Raw genomic sequence first — 25,599 nt, 5'->3', positions numbered from 1 at the left:
CTAAACAAAGAAAAGCAAAAACAGTCCCTGCCTGATCTCAAGAAGCTCATAGTCCTCAGCCCCTTCTTTCCATTGGTCTTCCCAAGAATAGATAGGAAGAAGAAAAACTAACTTCCTTTAGTGATACAGACATCAATTCTATTCCCTTTCAGACTTTTAATCCACTAAGATACACACACAGATAAGAGAGAAAAATGAGCCAAGTTACTAAAAAATCTTTAGAAGATATCTGTTTTCCTTAAACTGTGTCTAAAGCATCTCCACTAAAATGAACTGGTTCTATGCTCATCTGCCCTTGACTTTATCCTACAAAGAAATCCCTAGAGATATGTAGCACACCCCCTTATATGCCCTGAAGACCCTCAGGCACTAAGAACTAACTGATTGCAATTCATTCTGAAAGAGGCAGGTTATATATGTCTGTAATTGAGAAAATCAATATAAATTGGTGTAGTAGTACTACTTTAACATTGTTGTCATTGTTATAGCAACAGTGATAATAATGTTAGTGTTATTATCCAAGTTTATAAAATCTTTTAAGATTTACTCAGGACTTTCCTCATGGAAATGACATTCAAGTCAAGAAGCATTACTTAATTAGCTGTTATGTGCAAGGTACTCCTAGGTACTAGAAATACAAGGACATTTTTAAAACCTCTGAGATCAAGATGTTTACATTTTACTGAGGAGATGCCACATGTGTACAGCTATGAACATACTAGGTAACTTGAGGAAGGAGAGAGCCCTAACAATTAGGAGCACTGGAAAAGGTCTTATAGCAGGTGATTATATTGTCCTCACTTTTACAGAAGAAGAAAAGGAAATACAGAGAGGTTCAGCAATTTGCTAATGCTTATTCAGCTAATTAGCATCAGATACTAGAGGCAAGAAATTGGTTTATCTAACAAAATTTTGATTTTCCCTTTCTGTAGTCTTGTAATGACAGTGACTTGGTGGAAAACCCCATTCCTAGCATCTCTACAAATGGAATCACTTAAACTCTCTCCCTCAATCAAATTAGCTCTGCCCCAAAGCAGGTATCCAAAATCTAGTGTTCTTATATCATTATCCTTACCATTAATAATATTAATATTATTAATAAATATTGATAAATATTAATAATATTAATAAAGATAATAGTGGATAATATTTATATAGTACCTTTTAGAAATACATTACAAAGACAAAAAGGATTCAGGAATTATGGAGTAAGTTGGTTTATTTACGATTCTTGCAAGAAACAGGTGATCCACCCAGGGTCAGTCCTTGGGAAATATGTGCTTATAGGAATGGGAATGAGCTTTTTATTTCCTATCTTAAAGCCCAAGGTCCTTCCCCCCATCCCCCCAATTGGTTGGGGATAACAAAGTTAACAGATTTCTTTGTCTTCCCATTGCATGTTCCTCCACTTCATGTTCTCACTCCCTCATTATACAATCTATGTTAAAAATGGGTGAAAACTCCTCCTTTCAGGAGGGTAGGTTGATATTAACTCATTAAGCATGCACACACAGTGTTTGCAGTTACCTTTCACCCACTTCTTGTTTTGGGTGATTTTTATCAGTTTATCAGTTCAGCAGTTTACTATCTTGTTTGTACAATTAACTCAGTCAACTAACATGACCTTTCTCTAAGTCTTTGTCCTTATATGGAAATACAATTTCACAGGTTGCTCATAATACCTAACATGTACCAGACATTGTGCTAAATGCTTTTCATAAATATTCTCTCATTTAATCCTCACAGCAAAATTATAAAGTAGGTTCTATTATTACCTCCATTTTACAGAGGAAAAAACTGAGACAGAGGTTGTAACTTTTCCAAGGCTCTTGAAACTAGTGAGTTCTTAGGCCAGATATAGTCCTGCTTTGATCTTATACCTCAATTCTAGTTACCAGACTCCTGCTTCATCCCCTGTGGCCAAGTCAATCAATCAACCAGTCACCAAAAGCATTTATTAAGCACATTTTTTTCTGAGGCAGTTGGAATTGTGATTTGCCCAGAGTCACCAGCTAAGAAGTGTTAGGTCTGAGGCTGGATTTGAACTCAAGTTCTCAGCACCAAGGCTGATGCTCTAACCAGTGGGTCATCTAGCTGCCCCAAAGCACTTTTTTTTTTTTTCCAGACACTCAGCTGAGTTGGAAATAGGAAAAAAAAAAGGAACAATTCCCTGCCCTCAAGGAGCTTACATTACAATGAGAAAGATAACATTGTAATATATATGCACATATGTATGCATTACAATGTTACATGTACAGAATAGAAGAAAAAGGAAGGTTCCAGTAATTGGAAGGATGGGAAAGTTCTGAAGAAACTAGCACTTGGGCTATGTCTTGAAGGAATCATAAAAGATAGAGGTGAAATGCTCCTTCTGAGCACTCCGGTTATGGAAGACAGCCAGGGCAATAGCAGGGAGGTAGGAGATAAGAGTGTTTGAGAAGAAGACATGCTAATAGGTCAGTGAGACTAGTCTGGAGAGTTTATAGAAGGGAATGACATGATATACAAGACAAATGAACAGATAGACAAGGGCCAGATTGTGAAGAAGTTTAAATACCCAATAGAACACTTGGAAGCCATACTCTTTCATCATTATTACTATCAGAAGGATCCCAATATTCCTTGTAGACCACGTCAGTCAGTAAATATTAAACGTCTTCTATGTGCCAGGCAAGATGCCAAGAGTAGGGATGTAAAGAAAGGCAAAAGATAATCCATATTCTCAAAGAGCCCACAGTTTAAATGCGAGACAACATGTAAATAACTATGTGCAAACAAGAGCTATTACAAAACAAATTAGGGATAATCAGCAAAAACAGATTAACTAGAATTAAGATGGGATCAGAAAAGGTTTCCTATAGAAAGTAGAATTTTAAGGAAGCAGAGATAAGAAAGAGCCTTCCAGATATGTGAGACAGCCTAAGATAAATATCCCAAGTTGGGATAGGGAAGGTCAAATGGTATTTGATTTGTCTCACAAACATCCCCAAAGTCCACGGAGAATTCTTGTCATGCTTGACAGAAATCTTCTGGGAGTTTAATATGTTTGTTTTAAATGGAAAACAACTGGACTGAAGCATATGAGTTCCCAAGTTGGATTTGCTCTTGGCTCTGTGATTTGCATTTCTGCCCCCACAGAAACTCCCTTGCAGAATTTTTTGCTTAGCCTGGTCAGGACAAGCAGAGGCACCTTGCACAATAGATGCTTAGAGACTGCCACTACACATGACTCACTTGGAGACTGATCCTTAAGCCAGCCAGGGTTGGGGAGGGAAGAACTGCTGATAGAGCAGATGTTCAGACCAGGCAGCAAATCAGGTGATAGAAGGAAGAATGGAAGGCTCTACTCTTTTTAATCAAATAACTGAATTCTCTCCATGATCAGAAATCTGCAAACATTACAAATCAGGGATTGATTTATTGTTTTGTTGACTGTCTAGATTTATAAAAGAGATGGAGAAAATGTTAATAATTGAGATTAAACTTTAAAATGGTGTATACATCCTCCCTCATGACCTAGAGAGATAGTTTTAAAGCATTTACCAGCATACTCTTGCCTTTCTGTCTCAGTGTCTTCCTTTTATTCTGGGTATATTGTATGTATTTGATTGTTCACATAATATTCCCCCATTAGAACATAAACTTCTTGAAGTCAAAGAATCCCCAGGATTAGAGGACTATCTAGCATATAGTACATGCCTAATAAACGTTATTTTATGATTAATAAGGGCAATGAGGTGGTATAGTGGACAGAGTGCCAGGCTGGAACCCTGAACAGGGTCCTGAAGAGTTGGACACAACTGAGAAGGACTGAGCAATAGCAATATTATAATGTATTAAGTATGTGATAGTGTTTTCTTGTTATTGTTTAATAGTATTATGTCTAAAAATAATGTACATACCTTAAGTAAAAAAAATACTTTATTGCTGAAAAATGCTAAGCATCCTCTGAGCCTTCAGCAAGCAGTACTATCTTTTTGCTGATAGAAAGAATCTTGCCTTGATGCTGATGGCTGCTGACTGATTGGGGTGGCGGTTGCTGAAGGTTGGAGTGGCTACTGCAAATTCTTAAAGTAAAACAACAATGAAGTTTGCCAAATAGATTGACTTTTCCTTTCATTTGAACACTTAGAAAATATCATAGGACAATTAATTGGCCTATTAATTGGTCTAATTGCTATGTCTCAAGGAATAAAGAGGCCAGAAGAAAGGGAGAGATGGGAGGAGCAATCAGAACACACTTACTTATTGATTTAAGTTCATGCTCTTCTGTATGTAAAACAATTATAATAGTAATGTCAAAGATCACTATTTAGAGATTACCATAACAAATATAATAATGAAAAAGTTTTAAACATTGTAAGAATTACCAAAATGTGCCACAGAAATACTTTGTGAGCACATGTTTTTGGAAAAATGACTTGCTTGACTCAGGATTGCCACAAACTTCCAATTAAAAAACCCAACCAAACAAAAAAGCAAACCTCAATATCTGCAAATCACAATAAAGCAAAGTACAATAAAATAAAGTATGCCTGTATTCCAACGATCTGCTAATATAGGGTGTATTGAGGTCCTTCTGCCTAGCCTGCAAAAGGTAAAAGAAGATCATGTGATAACAGCTTTCAAGTGATATTTATAGCCAGTTATACCAACCAAATGTACCAAAATTCTCTATCCCTATCCAGTAAAAAAGAAGATAAAATACTGACATAAAGAACAATCCCACATATTCATGGAATATGGTTTTTCTTGCCATAAACATCTTGATTATGAAGGAAAGCAATATATAATTGGAGGCTAAGAAAACACTTTAGTCAGCAAAAACAGGTCTATTTAAGGGGTAGATTGATGTGATAATCCCAAGAACAGAGAAATAACTGGAGTTCTACAGAATAGAGACAAAAGGATATCTTTCCACTATTATTCATTCTCTTTCTCTACTATACCAGTGCCCTTGGTCAACTCCTGTTGACCAGTATCAACCTCTTCTACCCTTTGGTCTATTCTGTGAATCTGTCTGAAACTCTACCACTTTCCTGAAGCCTCTCAATCTGAGCTTCCTTTGCTAACTTTCATTAGATCCAGATGAACAGCAGCCTTGCTTCTTCCAACTCTCCACACAGCTTTGACCATTCCCCAATGAATAATGACATCTCTACAAATGGTTCTCCCTTTTCTCCATTCTCTCTCCTTACAGGGGATCCAAGTGTCTGTTCAATATCCAACCCAGACTTTGTCATCTACTCTTCAGTGATTTCTTTCTACCTGCCCTTTGTGGTGACTCTCATTGTCTATGCTCGGATCTATGTGGTGCTAAGACGAAGGAGGAGAAAAAGGATTCTCACGCGACAGAACAGTCAATGCATCAGTGTCAAACCTGGCTACCCCCCACAAGTAAGGACCCTATTGGATCCTAGAAAGATCATAAGAGTCTCCATCTTATCGTGCAGCCTGCCTGTCATGGTGCCATCAATCAGCATTCTGGCCTGCCATCTTATAAACCCAAATCTAATACTATTCTCTCATTTAATAGATGCTGACTGCACTTTAGTAGAGAATAGACATCTATCCCTCTCAAGAGTGAAAGAAATCCCCAGAATCCAATGATAGATCTAGCTAACTTACCTTAGCAGGCATGATATTAGGCAAGGATTGGCTGTTACACTTTATTCAAATGCCATTCCTCATTGAGGAAGAGAAAGCAGAAAGAGACCCTAGCTTTGGAATCAGAGGGATTGGGTACAAGTCCCAACTCTGCCCTGTATCCAGTAGATGTTCTTTAAAACTCAGTTTTCTCTGAGTTTTAAATAATACTTTTTAAAAATAATACTTTAAATAATAATTTAAATAATAAAACATGAGTTTTAATAACACTTATGTTACTTGCTTCATAGAGCTGTTGTAAGGAAAACATCTTATTTTTATTGTAAGAATTTATTTCCTAGCAAAAGTATGAGGATTCAGTCTCAGGAGATCTTTTAAGAGTTACTGGGACTGGTAGTAAATTCTTTCCTGGCAAAACCTGCCACTGTAAGAAGGTCATGACTACTAGATAAGAAAGTGCTAGATGTGCTAGAGAAAGCACTGCTTCTGAACTCTGAGAAGAAAAGATCTTTGCCTTAAGAGTTCATTTCCAATTACTCCTAGAGAGAAATTGTTGTTACATAGCTATAGGCTGAAAAGTGATATATAGTGGATAGAATGCTGGGCCTGGAGTCAAGAAGATTTAAATTGAAATGCAGCCTCATCACTTGGTAGTTGTGTGACCCTGAGCAAACCACATAATCTCTGTTTGTCTCAGTTTCCTCATCTATACAGTTGGGAAAATAATAAATAAAATATATAATACAAACATATACATATATATATATATAAAATAAATAATAAATAATAAATAGGGCTATTGAGAGGATCAAATGAGATAATTATTGTAAAAGTGCCTGGTACATTGTAAGCACTATGTAAATGTTAGCTATAATTATTATCCTAGTTATTATTACTGTCCTAGGGCACAGGTTCGTGGCCTGGGAGCCCATGAACGTGGATATGAAAAAAAAAGGTTTAATTTTTATTCACCTCAGGCTGAAATTTAGCATTTTCTTCCATCTTGAATATAGGTGGCAAACATTATTCTAAGAAGGGTTCCCCAGATTTGCCAGAACAACCCTTGACATATAGACAGCTAAGAACCAACCCCTTGCCCTGGGCAAGAAACATGGCCTATTTGTTCTTGGTCTTCACCTACAGCACTCATGGGGCTACTCAGATGGAGAGAGTAACAACTTGAGCAATCAATCCCTTGTCGAATCAATGGAAATAACAATAGATTTTGAATCAGACTAGATAGGAATCTTGACTTTGCCTTTTGTTGACAATAGAACATTGGGTAAATCCCTTCATCTTTCATCTTTCAATTTTCTCAGTTTTAGTCTGGAGGTTGGATTACATATTACCTAAAATCTCTTCCAGCTCCAAATTTTATCCCAGTGTCTATTATGTAAAAGCTTCTGTGCTAGGTGTTATGTACTGTACAATAGGATATCAAACATCATCCTTCCTAGAAGACATAATTCCTCTTGGACAATTTTCTGCCCTGAATGGCCACCTGACCACTTGCTGGGTACTCAGTTTAGGATTTAAAGAGCAGGATTGATTATCTTGTTCTCCATGTACTCTAGTCTGAACTTCTCCCTCCCACACACACCATGAGCATTTTGTTGCTTCTATAGCCTCCTGGTTCCTTTCTTTCTCTCTGTTGCATGTTTATTTGTGCTTTGTATCACCAGCTTGAGGTATAATTCTGTGTTTTTGAAGAGAAAACAGCAGGCTAGGGAGACTCTTTGGGGCTAAGAATCTGCCTTATTTTGTTATTTAATGTTGGATGTGGAAGAAAGTGAATGTATTTTCCCATTCCACTCTCCCTGTGTTGATAGTAAGTTGTTAGAAACTACAGAAATTACACATAGAGCCCTGTTTTTAAAAAAATACAATCTAATTTAATAGGTAAGACACAATAGGTCAAGGAGGGGTAGAATTCCACTTAAGAAATCAAAAGATTTCTACAATTTTTAGATCTGGCTTCATTACTAACTTAATGTATGATTACAAAAAGTCTTTTCATTTCTTTAGATCTTACTTTCCTTATCTGTAAAGAGACCTCTAAGGCAGTAGTGTCAAACTCAAAAAGAAAGGAATTCCTTCAGACTGGATATTGATTTAGAAAAACTATAAATTGCCATTGTATCTATATTATATTGATTGTATTGATTTTTAAAAATTTACTTTGATATATATATATTTCTCAATTACATTTTAATTTAATTCAAGTTGGCTGGGCAGCCTCTAGGTCCTGACCATGACATTTTTGCTCTAAGGTCTTATATCATCCTATGAGTATACGCACAAAAAGTTAAGTAACTTGTACATTTATCAACAAGTGTAACTAATCATAAAACAACATTTAACAAGCCTCACATGGTGTTGATGCAAGGTCTACATTGTCAGTTGTATTGTTCATCTCCATGTCTTACTAGCATCTCAAATTATACAAGTAGATCTATCAACAACAGGCTGGTTTGTGGGAGAAAGATTTGAGTTGAAGAATTTGAAAAATAAATTACAAATAAAGAGATTTAAAGGGTTTGGAAATTTCAGAGATAGTCAGAGACAGACATTTGAAGAGAATAAATCTAAATGGACTGGCACTAAAGTTTAAAGGAGGGTAGGGGAAAAAGGGAAGTTAGATATGCTAATGCAGTGAGATAAGTGATACTTCCTAGTTGAAGACCTTCCACAGGCAGTAATTACTCATGAAAGGAAGGGAAACTAGGAAGTATTTTTCCAAAAGTGTCATCTCTGTCAGAGTGGCTAAAGTTAACAACAAGAAAAAGGAAGCTGTAAGTCCTCTGATATTATTTTCTAGAATAGAGGAGTACTTAAATTGGGAAAAACATGTGGCCAACAAATTAGTAGTAATATGAGGGATAAAAAGGAGTTCTACAACCATCCTCACTACTCTTTTAACAACTATCACTCTTTACTCATCATCCCTTTAACATTGCTATAGTCAGGATACTGACAAAAAGAAGCTCAACTTTAACATAGAGGAACATAATACTTAAACTCCATCTCCATAGTGAAAATGGGGGAAGAGAAGCTGGATCTGAGTGAAAATACTATAAATTTCAAATTTTAATTACAATTATTAATTGTACAATATTACAAAATACAAATTTTAATTACAAATTTTAATATTAATACAAATTACAAATATTAATATTAATACAAATTGCTTACCAAGAAACAGTACTTAGAAACAAGACCAGGAGATTGCAAAAATTAGAAAACAAAATTCTAAAGATTAGGAGACATGGATCATGAACTCAAACTTATACATCCAATAAAACTCAGCCTTCTCTAGGAATAGAGGAGATGGATATTTAAGAAGAAAACAGACCTTGAAAAGGTTATGGAAAGGTATATATTTTAATAAAGTCTAGCAGCCAAAAGAAAATTAAGATTTAAGATAACATTAAGATAATATTGATAGTTGCTGACAAAGTACAAGAGTACTCAGGCAAATTTATTGGCTAAATAAATTCCAGAATATTGTTGTTAGAGGTGTGGGTTGGAGGGGGCAAATGGAAGAGGGAAAAAATAACAAAACAAAAAAAAAGAGAGAGAGAGAAAAGGAAATAATTCCAAATCTTTTTTTTCTTTTTTTCTTTTTTAATAAAGTGGAAATTTAAGGTGAAGTAATCTATTTTTATTAGTATAAAAGGAGAAACTTTGTTTAGAATGGTCCTGTAAAGTTTGGATTAATACTTAGAATAATAAGTCTAAGAAAACTTATATATCCTATTCAATGTTTCTTTTCTTTAGTCATTCTAAAAACTTGGGTGGATTAAATGTTTTGATGAAATTATAAGAATCACATATTGATTTAAAAGCATAATCCAATAATTTGTGGTTTTTTGGAAATAATGCAGAAATATTTAAATTGATTCAACATAAAAGAATAGTCTAAAACTATGATAACTGCTGTTTTATCATAAAAATCAGGAGGAGTACTAAGGATACCAAATAAAGTCTAAATCATATCAACATCATTAAAAGAAATAAAGGCATTAATATTTTATACAAAATGATAGAATATCTGTCTTAAATATATATATACCTAGTAACTTTTAAGAAATATTGATGAGGAAACCTCATTGCCATGTTCTATTCTTTGTGATTCCATTTTGGGTTTTCTTGGCAAAGATATTTAAATGGTTTGCTGATTTCCTTCTCCAGCTTATTTTACAGATGGGAAAATTGAGGCAAACAGGGTTAAGTCACTTGCCCCAGATCATATGGCTAGTAAGTGTTTCAGGCCAGATTTGAACTGAGGAAGATGAATTTTTTTTGTCTCTAGGTCCAGCACTCTATCCCACTGTACCAGCTATTTACCAGGAGCTGACTCGATAAAGCACTTAATCTCTGTCTGCTTCCATATCCTCAGCTGTAAAATGGGGATAATAATAGCATATAACTCCCAAAGTTGTGAAGATCAAATGAGATATTTGTAAAGCAATTATCACAGTGCCTGGTACATTTAATAAATGATTGTTTCCTTCCTTCCCAGTAGAACTATGCTCAAATATCACAGACAATTTTTTAAAGGAAGAAATACAAATTCCTAATAATTATAATGAAAAGATAATGAAAATTCACTAATAATCAAAAATAACAAATCAAAACCATGATAATCTTACATCCACTAGAATGATAACAATAGTAAAGAATAATAAAGCCAAATTTTATCAAAGCTGTGGAATACATTTTTGATTGAACTATCAACTAGCATAAACATTGTGATTAACAACATGGAAATATTAAGAGTAAGCAACTACTCATACCTTCTATCCAATGTTTCCATTGTTAGAATTTTTTTTTCAAAATACATCCTAAAAAGAAAAAAAAAGGACATGTCCATACAGAATATTTATAGCTGTTCTATTTGTTATGGAAAAAATAGAAACAGCCTATATGTTCAACAATTGGTAACTAGATGGAAAAATTATGGTATGATAATATAATGGAAAAATTCCAGTGTCATAAAAGGTAATAAATATAGATAGGCATCTGTAGGGAGAGCTCTATAGATATATACATATATAGTCATATACATATACATAGAAGCTTATAAGGAAACAATCATAACTAGGATAAGGCAAGTGAGGCATTTATCTGGTGTATGAAATGAAATGTGTGGAAATGTGTATAAAATATGTATCTACAATGTCAAGAATGTAAGTACAATTTAATATTCTCCCCTAGAGCTCCAAATCAGTTATAGTGCTGCAAGAAAATGTGGAAGGACCTATGTGCAGAGGCAATAAATAATATCTATAGAACTAGAATTGTATATTCATTGAATATATGTATATATATGAATATTGAATTGAATAGGTACATATGTTTTCCTTTGTTCTCAAAGAATACTGAAGTGACATCTCTATGTTAAGGTCAAGATACAGTTTATCTGACTGTGGCTAATCAGATCAATATGAACTGAGATGGCTCTAGTAAAAATAATCCATGTGGACATTGGGGTGCTGTCTCTAAATTTGCATGTTCCTCCTTTTTTTGAGCTATTGCTTGCTCATGGAGCAAAGAGCCTTTTTTGATGTGAGCATGGTGTGGGCTATCCTGTGCCAGCATCTCCCATGTCTCACAATCCATTCCAAAGCTCTTCACAGAATTTTAAGAGTGTCCTTATAATGCTTCTTCTAACCTCTGGGTGAGTGCTTGACTTGTGAAAGTTCCCCATAAGATAGACTTTTGGGCAAAGGTATGTTTGCCATTTGAACAGCATGATCAGTCCATCAGATTAGTGCTCTTTGGTACAGAGTTTGAATGCTTGGCAGTTTAGCTTGACAAAGGACCTCAGTGTATGGTATTTTATCTTAGCAGGTGACTTTCAGAATCTTCCTAAGATAATTCAAATAGAAGCAATTCTATTTCCTAGCATGGTGCTAAGCAGACTGTCCAGATTTCACATGCATACAACAATAAGGTCAGCACAACAGTTCTGTAGACCTTTACTTTGGTAGGCAGCCTAATATCTCCATTCTCCCACCTTCATAAAATGAAAGAGAGAAGAGAACAGACAATGAAGGGAAGGAAGGGGACAAGAGAATATGCCAGAACTATGGACAGAAAGGGATGTAGCAGAAATTTGTTTTTTGTTACTTGCTTGTTATTTATTAATTCATTGGGTTCTATTCTGCTGATTAAAAAAAGATAGAATTTGTAAAGGGATTCATTTAGATATTTGTTAGTCTGTACCTGTTGTATCAAAATAAGTCAATAATTTTCTTTTTTTAAAAAATTGCTAATAACAATACAAGTGCCAGAGGGATTCCTCAGAAGATGACTAAGAAGTTATTTCCAAGCTCAAACCCCTTCAATGGCTCAAAATAATAATAATAAAAAACTAAATTAACAGATCCTTCCCATATTCCCCCTTACATCCTATACCAGCACCTCCCCACACTAGATAGAATAAAACAAAGAATGGGTAGGGATGAGGAAAGGGATTAGAGACATTCAGGGATGTATTCCCAACTGACCCAGGAAAGGAAAAAGAGGGGAAATTGTATGGTTTTTTAAATTCATATTTTCTGAAGTTGGAGAGCTTTTCAAGACAGAACCATGGCAGGGGAACAGGGGAAAACAAAAATCAAGTTCCATTAAGGGAAAAAGGGGTTGCTCTGAGAGTTTTGCAACATGTGCCTCCTACATAAGGATGTGCTTCAGGGACTTCAAAAAAAGGTTCCTTCCTGGAAAAATGGGGGACTCTCTAAGCATATAATGAGTTTCTTATGCTGAGTCTCTTTCCAAAAGAAGGATGTTAAGTCCTTAGAGGCTGCCAGTTTAAGTTTAAGAAGACTGAGGTCTACAGAGATGTGGTTGACCCCAGAATGTGCATGTAAAATGAGAATAGTTCCTTTTAACAAAAGTGGAAAAGGTGATAAATTGAAGGCCTTGGATTCAGTTCAAATGCTGTATTTTTTTTAAATGACAGAAGACTAAGAATTTTGCCAATGTAACCAAGCCTTTACCCTTTTAAGTTAACTCTATGTCATTCCCATGCTGTACAACCAGAGGAACTTATTTTATATCTGAATTTCTCTTCTTTCTCTAGTCTATCTTTCTGCGGCGGCATGCAATTCGGCATTTCTCAATAAGATCCAGATTTTCTTCATCAGAAACCGGAGGGAAAACAGTAAGTAGGCCATTCTTTGAAAATAAGAAAAAGATGTTCCCTTGAAATCAGTCATTGAATGATGAAACAACAAAGACAACTTTGTTTGACAACCCTCTGATAAATAATTTCAGACAGTACATAAAACAAGGAGATGTATGCTTGCCAAAGGGGAAGGAAGGGAAGGAAAGGAAGGAAATAAACATTCATGTAGCATTTATATAGTGCCAGCAACTGTGCTCTTAGCTTTTTGCAAATATTATCTCAATTGATCCTCACCACAAACATGGGAGGTAAATGTTGTTATTTCCCCATTTTATAGTTGAGGAAACTGAGGCAAATAAAAGTTAAATAAGTTGCAGTTGTATTTTAATTCAGGTTGAATTGAACTCCAGCACTCTATCTATTATTTCAGGCCCAAAACTCCATCCACTATGACACCAGACATTTGTCTAGGATAACAGGGGGGAAAAGACAATAACTCTTTTTCTATTGTAATAACTCTGAAATACTTCCTCTAGGAATATGATTTGTATTAATAATCATTCCACATATTTATACTAGGGTAACTATACTCCCTCTCCTACACATGAACTTGCAAACATAGACATGCACATAATTTTATATCAGATCTGAGATCCTTTCTGGTTTTTTTTTTTTTTTTTTTTGCACTGTAGTAGGCAATATCAAATTATAATACTTGAATATTTCTTAGACAGGAATGTAAATTTGAAGATCTGAGTCAGGATGGTCAAAATGAAGTTATGAGATTGAGGTCAATCATAAATTAAAGAAAATGGAACTAGAAACCAAGATTGTCTGAGTGCAACAGAAAGACAGAGGAATGAGAAAGGGAAGCGTTCTTTTCAGGTCTAATTTAAAACTAATTAATTTTGAAAGAGAAGACAAATTTGCAGCTTTGTGACTGAAGTATTCTATTTATTCACTGAACCAGAGGATAGCATAAAACTATCTTACAGGCTACCCAGAACGTTACTCTTGCAAAGAAATATAACACTGCCATTGAAACCTGAAGTTCTCTAATGGGATTGGGCTCCAAGAGAAGGAAGAATTTTTGGTCTCCTCTAACTACCAAAGCCAAGAACTCATTATAAAAGGAATTCTGTAATTCCAGCAATAGAGAAAGGCTGAACTTTTGCATCTGTGTCTGTGTCTAGCTAATTAATTATTTTTCACAAAGGTCTGAGCAGCAACTAGACTTGTCAAAGGTAGAAAACTATTCAAAGCAGCTAACTATGGAACTCCTAAACCAGATCAATTGAAATTGGGAAGGAGAGGAAAAAATGGTGATACTAGCATGATTATCTTGAGGATCAAGGCTGGTTCTAATAACTACATTGAAAACTCAGTTAAGCCATGCTGTATGCATGAAGAGACAGCAGTGATGGTTGAAGAAGTCAGGTAAGAAGGGGGAGTCTCTTGGATTACTTTGTGTTCTTAGTGAGTCATCCTAAATTTATATTTTGTGCTTGTCAAGCAAGCACTATCTCGCTTACAAAAGAGGAAAAGATTGAAAGACAGGCTGAAATCTGGCAGATATAGTGTCATTGTGCTTAGGCTTTTAGCATGATGATTAGAATTTTATTCCCCAGCTGGCACAGTTGAAATGATTTTGGAACCCTAATCCTAGAAAGACCTGCCAAATCATCTATAGTTTCAGGGAGATAATGGAGGCATTTTCTTATTCAAACCTTAAGGGGGTAAGGAAGGAGTCAAAAAGAATTTTTCCTCTTTTTCAAAATATATTAGTTAGAAATGTCACCATTAAACATAAAGAAGAAAATCCATAGAACCCTCTCAAAAATACCCATAACATCTAAGAGTACTATGGAACTCACTCCCATCATCTCATTCTATGAGTATCTTGTCTATTTTCTGCTATAACACAGAGATTCCATCTAACTTGCTGTGGCTTTCTTTCAGAACTCCTTATATTGTGTAGATTCCAAAAGAATGCCTGGCTTTCTCTCAATTATTTCTTGCTCTTGCTATGTGAGTGATCTTTTCTCTGATAATATCCTACATGTCACTTTTCCTTCATAGTTCTTCATTATAATATATTGCAACCTATTCATACCTATTGTGAGCTTCTTCATTACCCTTTAGATGGCTCACAACTTTAATTCATCAACAGATTGTGATATTCCATGATGCATAATCGTACAGCTTCATTGGGAAAACATTGACAATAAAAACCATGGGCCTTTGTTTTAGGAAAAACCTTAGCATCATTAAAAGCACCCAAAAGCAATTCAGCCTACTCTCCCTCTCCCATTCAGTTATAAGTTCAGTTCATGTTCAATATAGAGTATCTATATAAGTTATATATACTGCTGAACTGGTATTAGCCAACAGTCTGTCAAAATTGGGATAATAGTCATTCTTCATCCCTGAGCTTTTCCAGTGTGGATAATTAGACCAAATTCATTTGAGAGATCATAGATCTCATTTAAGAGCCTCCAAAAATTTCTAATCCTTAATTCAATCATCCTCAAATAGGAATATATAGAGAACTTCACTATCTATATAGAATCTCTTTCATTTGGACTCTGCTTTGAATATCCTCTATGGGAGTAGTAAGAACTTCCTCTTTTATTCTTCCTGTGATAATCCTGTGACCATCAAACAAGAGACCATCTCTATTCCATCTTATCAAGAATTGAATTTGATTTTGATGTGTTTGGGAAACATTTTGTTAAAGGACAGCCTTTAAGGAAACATTTTAGTCCATATATTATATAGTTTTTTTTTAAAAAAATAAGCATTGCTACATATAAACTAGTATTGCCATTGGCTGCCATATCTCTCCTTGGTAAAGAGGTCAAATATTTGATGACTGAAGTTATTCTCAGGTTCCGTTGGATTCTTTATTGTGGTGATAAAATAGTGACAATCCATGTTATTTTTATCTATTCTTCTAACATCTCCTATTTGGACTTATAATAAAACCATCTTTATCAATTCCTTCACTTACCCTTTTATCAAGAATTTGTTAACCATCCTTCTATTTGGCTCGAACTTCTTAATGTCCTCTAGATTCATTTATAGGGAGAATATAAAAATTGATATGATTTTTTTTGTCAGGTAGAATTTCCACTCATTGGTCACTGTATAAGGATTTTCCATTCAGAATACCAATAACTAAGTAAGTGTTTCTAGGCAATCTAAAAATTTATTATACTTAGCATGCCCAGACCCCCCACCCCCACCTCACACACAAACTTTATTCCCATTCTGTTCCCATTACTGATAAAGCACTAAGAAATTGCACAAGACTGAACTATTTTGTATTTTTCTTTGTAAATAAATTGTCATAGCTATTACCCAGTGACCAAAAGGTAATAAGCATCTACATATTTAACTAGATTGAGCCTCACTTAGGCACCTACCTTAAATAAAGAACTAGCATTGCTACCCCAAGAATGGGTCTTGTCAGGTCAAACTAATTTCCTTTTTTGATTGATTTTGATGGATTTAGAAATCAGGAGAGAAAACTTTAGACAAGGGATCCTTAGATTTGAGCAACATGTTTGGTTCTTTCTTATGCTATCTTTTTATACCAGCTAAAAGAAAGTAAGCTAGGTAATAATACAGTGAAGTAGATTCAGAATTGGTTAAATGACCAGATACAAAGGATAGATAACATCAAGCCAGAAGGAAGGCACATGGGAATGTTCCAACAATCTGTCTTTGGCCCTTGGTTAACATTTTAAATGGTAACTTAAATTATCAGTGTCTTGAATGAAGATATATTTGTTATGATTAACAAATTTGCTAATGACATGAAATTGGGAGGAATAGGTTACACAATGGAAAAAAGAGCCAAGATTCAAGGTTTCAGTAGACTTTTTGAAAACTCAAAATATCACTAATACAGGTCAAAAATTATTACCAGCTCTGCTTTGGGCAGGAAAAAACCTCTAGAAGATTTCCAAATTATTTAAGTCCCCTATAACTGCTATGTATACCTCTGGACTAGGATTTGTTTCCTGAATTCCTCATTTATTTTTTTCTTTCTTGCCAAGCAATTTGTAATATACTGCAGTGACTATTGTACTTCTGTTTTTGCCTCTATTGAACAATACTCAAATGTTCTCCAGCAAAGTTTCTTCCTCTGGCTCCTGATCTTTTTCACATAAATATATCTTCTTCTCTTTTTTATGATGCCCTACCTCCTCCCTACACACACACACACACACACACACACACACACACACACACACAGCACAACACAATATAAAACATTTTTTACCTATCCTGTTTCTTTTTTACTGAGGCATACCTTTCCAGAGTCATATTTTAGTTATGGAATATCCCACCAAGTCTTGATGATAGCATTAGGACCTAAAATTCATTTTACTCATTGCTCATATCTTGTCCAGTTAGTTGTAAGCAGATTATTTGGGTGTCGTTGATTTTGTTACAATTTCCTTCCATTGACTTTGTCTCGAGAATTGTGAAGTATTTCCAATGTTATTCTTCCTATATTGTGGCTACTCTTTTATAATTTCTAGGTTAGTAAATATATCTAGGCACTTTCTTCCTTCCCTCATCTTTTTTCAGTCTAACGTCTTTTTGATTAAATGTACAAGATCCTAGGTAAACACCTTCTTTCCAGGTTCTGAAAGATATACTCTATCCTTGACCAGAAGAAGCCTGTCATTCCATGATGGAGAAATTCCAATCTATTCTCAGATACCGTCTTTCTAACCATCTTTTTAGCTCTCTAATCTTTTTTTTTATTTTCAGTATCCCCTTGTTTTCAATGTACAGCAAGGAAGAAAACTCAATCTCTTCTCCTGAGATCTTCAGTTTCTTTCCCAAAATATTATGATCTCTGACAATGCTTCCAATGTCCTTTCTGGCAGTACCATGTGACTCACCAGAATTAGTCTTTGGCAAGTCTTGAAAAGTTCTCTATGATATATTGGAGACATTCTCCAAGAAGGCAACAAATCTTTGCATTATTGTTTTCAGATTAATAAATAGCTGCCTTGGTATCTCCCAACAAAGTGTCACCAACCACCACTAATGATAACAGCTGACATATATATATCATCTGTTCTACTATTTTTTCTTCTTTTATTACAAGTCTTCTCTTCTAATTTACATCTAACACCACTTGTGGAACTATTTTATAATTTCTGGGGAGGAAAAAACTGATTCCTTCTCAGAACATTCAGTTCTCTTTTCTTGAGGAAGAACCTCAAAATTATTTTTTGGTTATTTAGCTCCAAGAATCCAAGCTCTTTGTGTGGCATGCTTTTGTTCTGCAAACTCTTAAAAGTGATCAGAGTTCTCCTCCTCTTCTTTAATCTCTTTCTTTTTTTTTTCTGTTATTTTCTTGCCTATTCTATTTTTTTGAGGGGGGTTATTTATTCTTACTAACAAATGTTGGTATTGATTCTTGATAACCTGGAGTGTGAAAGGGCATTGCTTGATTCCTTTCACTTCTCTCCCTAGGAGGAAGACAGCCCTAAACTTTGTTTTGGGTTTTTTAAAATTGTTTTTTTACTCTAAACTTAAACACTAAATCAAATGAGCATTTCCATGTACACATTAGAGCTTAAAAATAGAGTTGTACGTGAAACTGTGAATTTCTGTTATACACAGCTTGCTTTTCTTTTTAAAATATGTAATCTATTCAATATGTGACTTTCAAAACTGTTCTGCTTTTCTCATTCTGTTCTAGTCTTCTTCCTGTTCTCTTCTATGCATTTTTAAAAGATGCTACAATGACCCTCTTTTCTTTTTCCTTATCTTTTTAACAAACTCATCCACATCTCTTTTTTTCCCTCCCAACTCTGTCCCTCCTTGAAAACATTCACTCACTAGCCTTGTAACAAATGTGCATAAGATTTGCAACATATAAGATATGTAAGTCCACATGGGTTATTTAAATGTGTAAATATGCAATTCACAGGTGGCATAAATTGGAATCCAGCCATTCTAGGGGAGATTACAATTTTTTCTTTGAAGGAAGTAGGAAAAGGGCCATGGCTAAGTATTTATTCCTCTCCAGGAAGATTGTCAGACTAGACGTCTATCTACCTCAAATATTGCTGGGAGTATACATTTAGTTCAGAACAAAAGCCATTTCCCTAGATACTCTGAAAGAGGAAAGTTGTCCTCAACTTACACAACTTAACCCTAGTTTATTCCTTTTAAGCACTAGATACACACACAAAAAAAACCATCAGAAAAAGTGAAGGGCAGTAAACCCCTTTATCCAAACATATAGCAAACAGAAATCAGAGAAGATATACAGAATAAAATAGAATATAAAATATATATGGGAGTAAATGAGTTCTTAAGATGGGGGTGAGATGAGATCTTAGCAAATTCCTTCTCTGAAGCATCTAGAAAGAGAAGATTGAGATCAGGGACATGTTGAGAAATTTACTTCCCCTACATAAAAACAACTTCCAAATACTTCTCTGAAGTATCCCTAGTCCTTATATCTTTTCTGAAGGAACTTGAGAAGCTCTAGCACCCATTCCATCCCTTATTGGAGTATATAGCATGGCCAGTTTTCCACCAGATAGAAGTCAAAGCCTCCTTCTACAAATACAACAGCACACTAGATAGGAAACCTATCATATATGCATAGTCAAGCACAACAAATTCTCATATTGTGGGACTCTGCTTTGCACATAAACGGCGGGCAGAAACAGAAATATAAATATTATACAATCAATACAAGTCACTGCAAAATTCTCTCCTGGTCTTTGGTCATGAAAACCTCAATCCTTTTCTTTCAAACTGCTCGTGGATTATTATCATACACCTTGTTTGCATCTTTTTGTCTTTTTATCACCTCCCAGCAACTTGATTGGTTTTTCTTGGGTTTCAGAAGGTAGAATTAACAGTTAGAATAATTTAAAAGTAAAATGAGACTCTTGACTTCTCCTCATTGGACAATCCCTCATAGCAATGTCATAGAAGGGAATCTTTTTCAGGAAAACATTTGCGTTTGTGACCTTAAAATCTCTTCCAATTTTGCGATATGTCCATCTTATGATTTTATGGGCTATAAAGATGGGAATTTCACATATTGAGAAGGGACAGCTCTCTAACGATACTAGGCAGAGATATTCAGAGTCTGCAGACTTCTTATTATATTCACCAGGTCTTTCCACTTCTGAAGATGATGGAAACATTAACTATAGAGAAAGTTCTCAGTAATGAAGTTTTGTTTTTGTTTTTTTTCTTCTCAGTTGTGAACTTGGTTTTGAGTCTTCAATTTTTTTTATAATCCTATGGTCTCTTTTCCAGTCCTTTCCAGACCCTAGATTCTTCCCACAGTAATTTTCATATTATAATGATTTCCTCTTCCCTGTTCTCACAATGTGTAGTAGATAAAACATTGGACTTGGGGGCAAGAGTCTTGAGTTCAAAGCCTACTGCAGATATTGACTAGCTTTAACTACGGACAAGTCATTCTACCTTTTTAAGTCTCAGTTTCTTCATTTATAAAATGTTGCTTCTAATAGCACCTACCTTGCAGGTTGTTGGGAAGTCTCAATGAGATAAAAAATGTTTCTAAATGTAAAGGAGCTATATTAAATGTGAATAATTGTTATTATCATCATTATCACTTTTATTACTTATTCATTTTCCTTCTTCACAGGAACCTACTGAAGAAAAAGAATACCCCCCAGGCTGTCAAGATTCACTCTTGTCCCATCTTCAGTCCACCTCTCCAGGAAGAGTCCATTCATCTGAGAAACTACTGGCAGCATTGGAATTGAAACGCTACTATAGCTTCTGCCAGGATGCCCCTTTGCCAAAGCCAGGGCACCAAGAAGAGGAAGGAGAAGTGAAAGGAGATGGGAGGACTCTGGGAGGGCTCAGCCCCACCATGGCTCCCAAACTGGGCTTAGAAGTTCGTAAACTCAGCAATGGCAGAATGATGACTTCCCTGAGACTGAGTTCCCAGCAGCCCCGTAGTGTTCCACTTCGAGAAAAAAAAGCAACCCAGATGCTGGCTATTGTTCTGGGTGAGTTGCATGGGAATGACATTTGCCAGAAGATATAAATTCTGTATCAGAAAGATATAGGTCCTGGGTAGTACTGAGGGTTAATGAAAACCAGTGTCACTTCAGTTGTTCACTACTAAGCTAAAAACCACTGAATCTGGCCTCAATAAATCTGAGTAAAAATCATGATTCTTTCAGAATTAGTTATGTGTTTTATCTTAACTTAGCCACTTAACCATTGATCTCATCTTCCTTGTCTTTCTTTGTAAACTGAGGATAATATTTGAAACCTATCTTCCTGATAAAACAAAATAAGGTGCACTTTGCAAATAATAAAGTGTTATGTCCTAGGGATGAGATGATAATACCTCATATGAATATATCTCTCTAAAATTTAGAAAACACTTTATGTTATATATCTATAAGTATATTGATTGATTGATTGATTGATTTGATAATGGAAGCAATGTAGTCTAGTAGAAAGAGCCCTTGCTCTTTGGGTTCAAATTCCACTGTTGACACTTGTTAGCCATGTGACATGGAGCAAGTGACTTAACTTTCCTGGGTCTCAGTTTCTCATTTATAAAATGAGAGGAGTGGAGAAGATGGTCTCTAAGATTTCTTAACAATGATAGATCTATGAACCTATGGTGATAATAATGCTTCAGAGAGATATCAAGAACTATTAACAAGACATCTGGGAACCAAAAAGTTGGGGAGGGACAGAAGGTTGAAAAGATTCAAGAGTTTAGTTCTCCTATACCATTTTGATACATTTTGGGGCAAAGTGTGAAATGAAACCTCTAACTTTTTTGCTTTCTCCATTTGAAATCTAGGGGCTTTCATTGTCTGCTGGCTGCCTTTCTTCTTGACCCATATTCTCAATACTCACTGCCAGACCTGCCATGTGCCCCCAGAGCTCTACAGTGCTACCACGTGGCTGGGTTATGTGAACAGTGCTCTCAACCCTGTGATCTACACCACCTTCAATGTAGAGTTCCGCAGAGCTTTCCTCAAAATCCTGTCCTGCTAAAAGCAGCAGAGAAGAGTCTTCACCTTCATTGACTTCTTTTGGTCCTTCCAGGGATGATGAGTGTAACTCCATAGGGGGCAGTCAGAAGCCTTTAGCTACACTCTAGTATTTTATCTGCCAGGCTGCTTGACATCCTTGTATTTTACTTCGTCTTCTCAACTTCAGTAGTTCAAGTCTTCAGTCCATCCTTCACAGAAATGCCCAAGTAATCTTATTGTGACACATTGATTACAGGATTTCTATACTCAAATCTTCAGGCCTCCCCATTGCTTTTGGAAAACATTTAAACTCCTTACCCTGCTATTTAAGGCTCTCCAACAGTTTGGCTCCAGTCTGCCTTTCCAATCTTGTCTGATCACAAGCTGTAAGTTTTAGCCAAATGAGACTATTTTCCATTCCTTGTTCTTCTCTTGCTCTCTTCTAGTGCCATTTCTTTGCTCATGCTTTCCTCTTATCTCTGGAATGGACTACACTCCTTCTCATCTCTGCCTATTAAAATATTTCCCTTTTTTCAAGACACAACTCAAATGATCTTTCTTTGCTGGATCTCTCTTTCCTCAAATTTTCTCAAAACCTTCTAGCTTCTCCTTTGACCCTATCACATTATACACCGTATCATATTTATTGGTCTATATGTTAGATAATCTTGTAATCTTGTAATGAGATAATATGCTTATAAAGCATTTAGCATACTATCTAACATATATAATAGGTCTTAGTAAATTCTGGTTTTTTTATGCTTCCCCCATTATATTGTAAACTCCCTTTAGCTAGGGATTCCTATTCTACTGTATTTATTGATCTATATGTCTGATATTCTTGTAATCTAGTCATAAATTGTAAATTCCCTGAAAGTAAGGATTTCTATCCTATCCTATTTGCCTAAATGCCTGTTATTCCCTCCCCATAATTGTACTTCCTCCTGATCTGTATAAGCTTATAGAATCCTAGAAGCTAAGGATTGTGTTGGTTTTTTTTTTTTTTTCATTTCTTGGCTTGGCACATAGTAAGTGTTTAATAAATGTTTGTCAAATTGAAGATTTAGGATCTCTCAAGAGGGCGAGAGACAGAAAATCACATAAATTATTCTGTAATGATTCACTGCTCCATGTTTCTAGTGAAATCTAAGAATACTCAAACTATTTTTCGGATAACTGGAGAGGACATGAGAGTGACAAACAATAATTCTCAAAGAAGAGGCTAATACTAAATGCTAAACAAAAAGCAATCTGAGGCATAATTGGACAGAGAGCAAAAAAAATATCATTCATATTGAACAATGGTTTTTAAAATCTCAGCCAGTGGCTTCTGTCAGGTTAATGTTGCACAGTATATTCAGGACTAACTCCATGGAGGAAATTTTCTTTACTCATCAGCTAGTAATAAAAATAGGAAAGCCTTTCTGTCTAAGAGCATATGATCCCCATATGACAGCATGAGTAATGGTAACATTCTGGACACAGAGACTCAGAAGTCATTTTATGTGAGTAATAAGACCATAGGTTTAGACTTTCAAGGAACCCTAGACACTAAGTATTCAAACCTTCTCATTATACAAATGAGAAAACCAAGACCCTTAGAAGCTAAAATGTGTTGTTCAAGGTCACAGAAGTGGTAAATGACAGAGGCCATATTTGAACCCAGTTTTTCTGACTCCAAAGCCAGTGGTTTTTATATTCTACTAATATTTCTCCAAGGAAGCAAGAGCTATCTTGAGACCTAATGCTATGGTCAATGCCATAGCCAAAACCTGCCAAAACTTTTAAAAGTATAAACAATCAATAAAATAATGAGTCTGTGCCTGATCTGTAGCATTTGCTGATTTCCAAGGTGTAAATGGTCTCACTGAAAATTTAACACTCATCTCTAGTTGACATGAGTTAGCTCCAGCAAGTACCTTGAGAGTAAGGCTTGGTCATTGGTAACTAAAAGTAGCCTGACATAAAAATATCAGATAGATAGATAGATGATAGATAGATAGATAGATAGATAGATAGATAGATAGATAGACAGATAGATAGACAGATATGAGAGAGAAAGGGGGTAGGGGGAAACAAAGAAGAAGGGAAGGAGGGGAAGAGACAGGGAGAGAGGTGGGGGTCAGGTATTGTATTAAGTACTGGGTTTACAAATACAAGGGGGAAAAAGACAACATCTCTCAAGAAGCTTACATTATAATAGGGGAGGCAACACATAAAGAGGGTCTGCAAAGTGGGATGGAATGGAGTGGAAGGGGAAAATGGGTGCAAGACTGCTGGTGAGAAGGTGGGATTAGGAGTGGAGATGGGAGAAGAGAGGATGTGGATATCTGTTCACTTGATGAAATAATGACTCCAAACAGATACAAGAAGAGGGATCAGGAAAAAATGAACCTCCAAAGTGAGAAGGATAAAAAAAAGAGTGTTGGACTTGAGGTCTGGTTAATATGGCTTTAAATCCTGCCTGTGATATTTCCTATTTACCTGTTCCCTGGGCAAGTCATTTGATATTTTCAGTACCCCAGGCAAGTATCCATCTAAAAATAAAAGTAGAACAAGTGTTGTTTGTCTTTATTGCTAGAAGGAATTTTCTTACTGGGAGTTTCCTACATCAATGAAATCATAGGTCCAGAATCTTCCCTCTCCCAAAAATACTGGCAGTACCTAGCTCACAGGGTTGTGAGGCTCAAATGAGAAAAATTATGTAAAATGCTCTGAAAACTTAAAAAGGTCACATTAATGTCAGTTATTTGTATATGTCCTCCAGCTTTCCAAGGTAGCTGACTTCAGTAGCAGACTTTCTTTCCTGAGGCCTTTTTTTGGATTGTTCAAGATAGCCTGCAAAGGCAAGAGACAGTTTTTTTCATACATCCCCATTCTCTCCTAGATCATGGTACCCTGCCTAGATTGTCTGTTCACAAAGGTCTTATTTTTTATTGAGTCACTGATTCCATTCTTCTCTCTGGAGCTTATTCCATCCCAGTCCCCCTTGCATTTTGCACTCCAGTATTTGCCTAAAATAGATTTCTCAGAGAGTTGCATAGTTTTCCCCAGGCAAAGCACCTCATTTTCAGCCTTGACAGTAGTCCCTAAGATCTGATGAGTTTCATTATTTTAGGGTTGTCATATAGAGGGTCTTTGTGCCATTTAAAAACTTATAATTCTTGAATTTTAATAACTCGGACCACATTAGAATCAATTTATAACTGTCCCTTCAAAAACATTTTAAGGGCATTTTTCCTTGCCATTTATCTTCTTGCCTACCATTGTCATTTTTTTAATCTATAACAATGTTTGAAAAAAAATGCAGTGTGTTTAATTGTGATGCAATTGTGTCAGATTTTAATAAAAATAACAAATTTGTTTTAAAATATCATCTGTAAATTGCTTCTAACAGGCCTTTAGGCATTTAACTGAATTTAACAAGCATTTATTAAGCACTAACGATGGGCAATATACTGTGTTAGGCCCTGGGCTTATGAAGATGAAAAACAATGTCTACCTTTCAAGTAGTTAGTGATGGAACTTAATATAACCACAAAAAATATGATATCAGTACTATGTAATAGGGCAAAAGAAAGTTTCAAAGTGCTAAAACAAAATTTGAGGAAAAACAATGGGGGTGGAGAAAAGGATAAAGGACAATTAAATAAAGGCGTTAGAACTATAACTAGGAATGTTCTAAAAATTATTTGAGGATTGAGGGTTTCAGTACCAAGGACAGTTCAACTTCAGCTACAGTTGACCTATGAAAAAGGTATAGCCTCTTGACCAGAAATTCTGCACATTGTCTAGATAGAATGTTAGGTAGATGGTCTGTCCTGTTAAAGAGTT

General features: G+C 35.5%; 1 protein-coding gene across 1 annotated transcript in view; it reads left to right on the top strand.

Annotated features, from left to right (window-relative positions):
* The window catches only part of DRD3 (dopamine receptor D3), a 56,871-nt gene extending 34,051 nt beyond the window's left edge, over window positions 1–22,820 (top strand). Inside the window, exons 4-7 of the mRNA XM_074301238.1 lie at window positions 5,201–5,397; window positions 12,695–12,775; window positions 20,406–20,775; window positions 21,591–22,820. Coding sequence (XP_074157339.1) covers window positions 5,201–5,397; window positions 12,695–12,775; window positions 20,406–20,775; window positions 21,591–21,787 — 845 coding nt within the window. The 3' untranslated portion in view covers window positions 21,788–22,820. The remainder of the gene's footprint in view (window positions 1–5,200; window positions 5,398–12,694; window positions 12,776–20,405; window positions 20,776–21,590) is intronic.
* Window positions 22,821–25,599: the final 2,779 nt, after the last annotated feature.

Source organism: Sminthopsis crassicaudata, chromosome 3 (genome assembly GCF_048593235.1).
Source record: "Sminthopsis crassicaudata isolate SCR6 chromosome 3, ASM4859323v1, whole genome shotgun sequence".
NCBI lineage: Eukaryota > Metazoa > Chordata > Mammalia > Dasyuromorphia > Dasyuridae > Sminthopsis > Sminthopsis crassicaudata.
The sequence above is the reverse complement of the archived record's forward strand: the minus strand, read 5'-3'. Positions and strand labels throughout refer to the sequence as shown.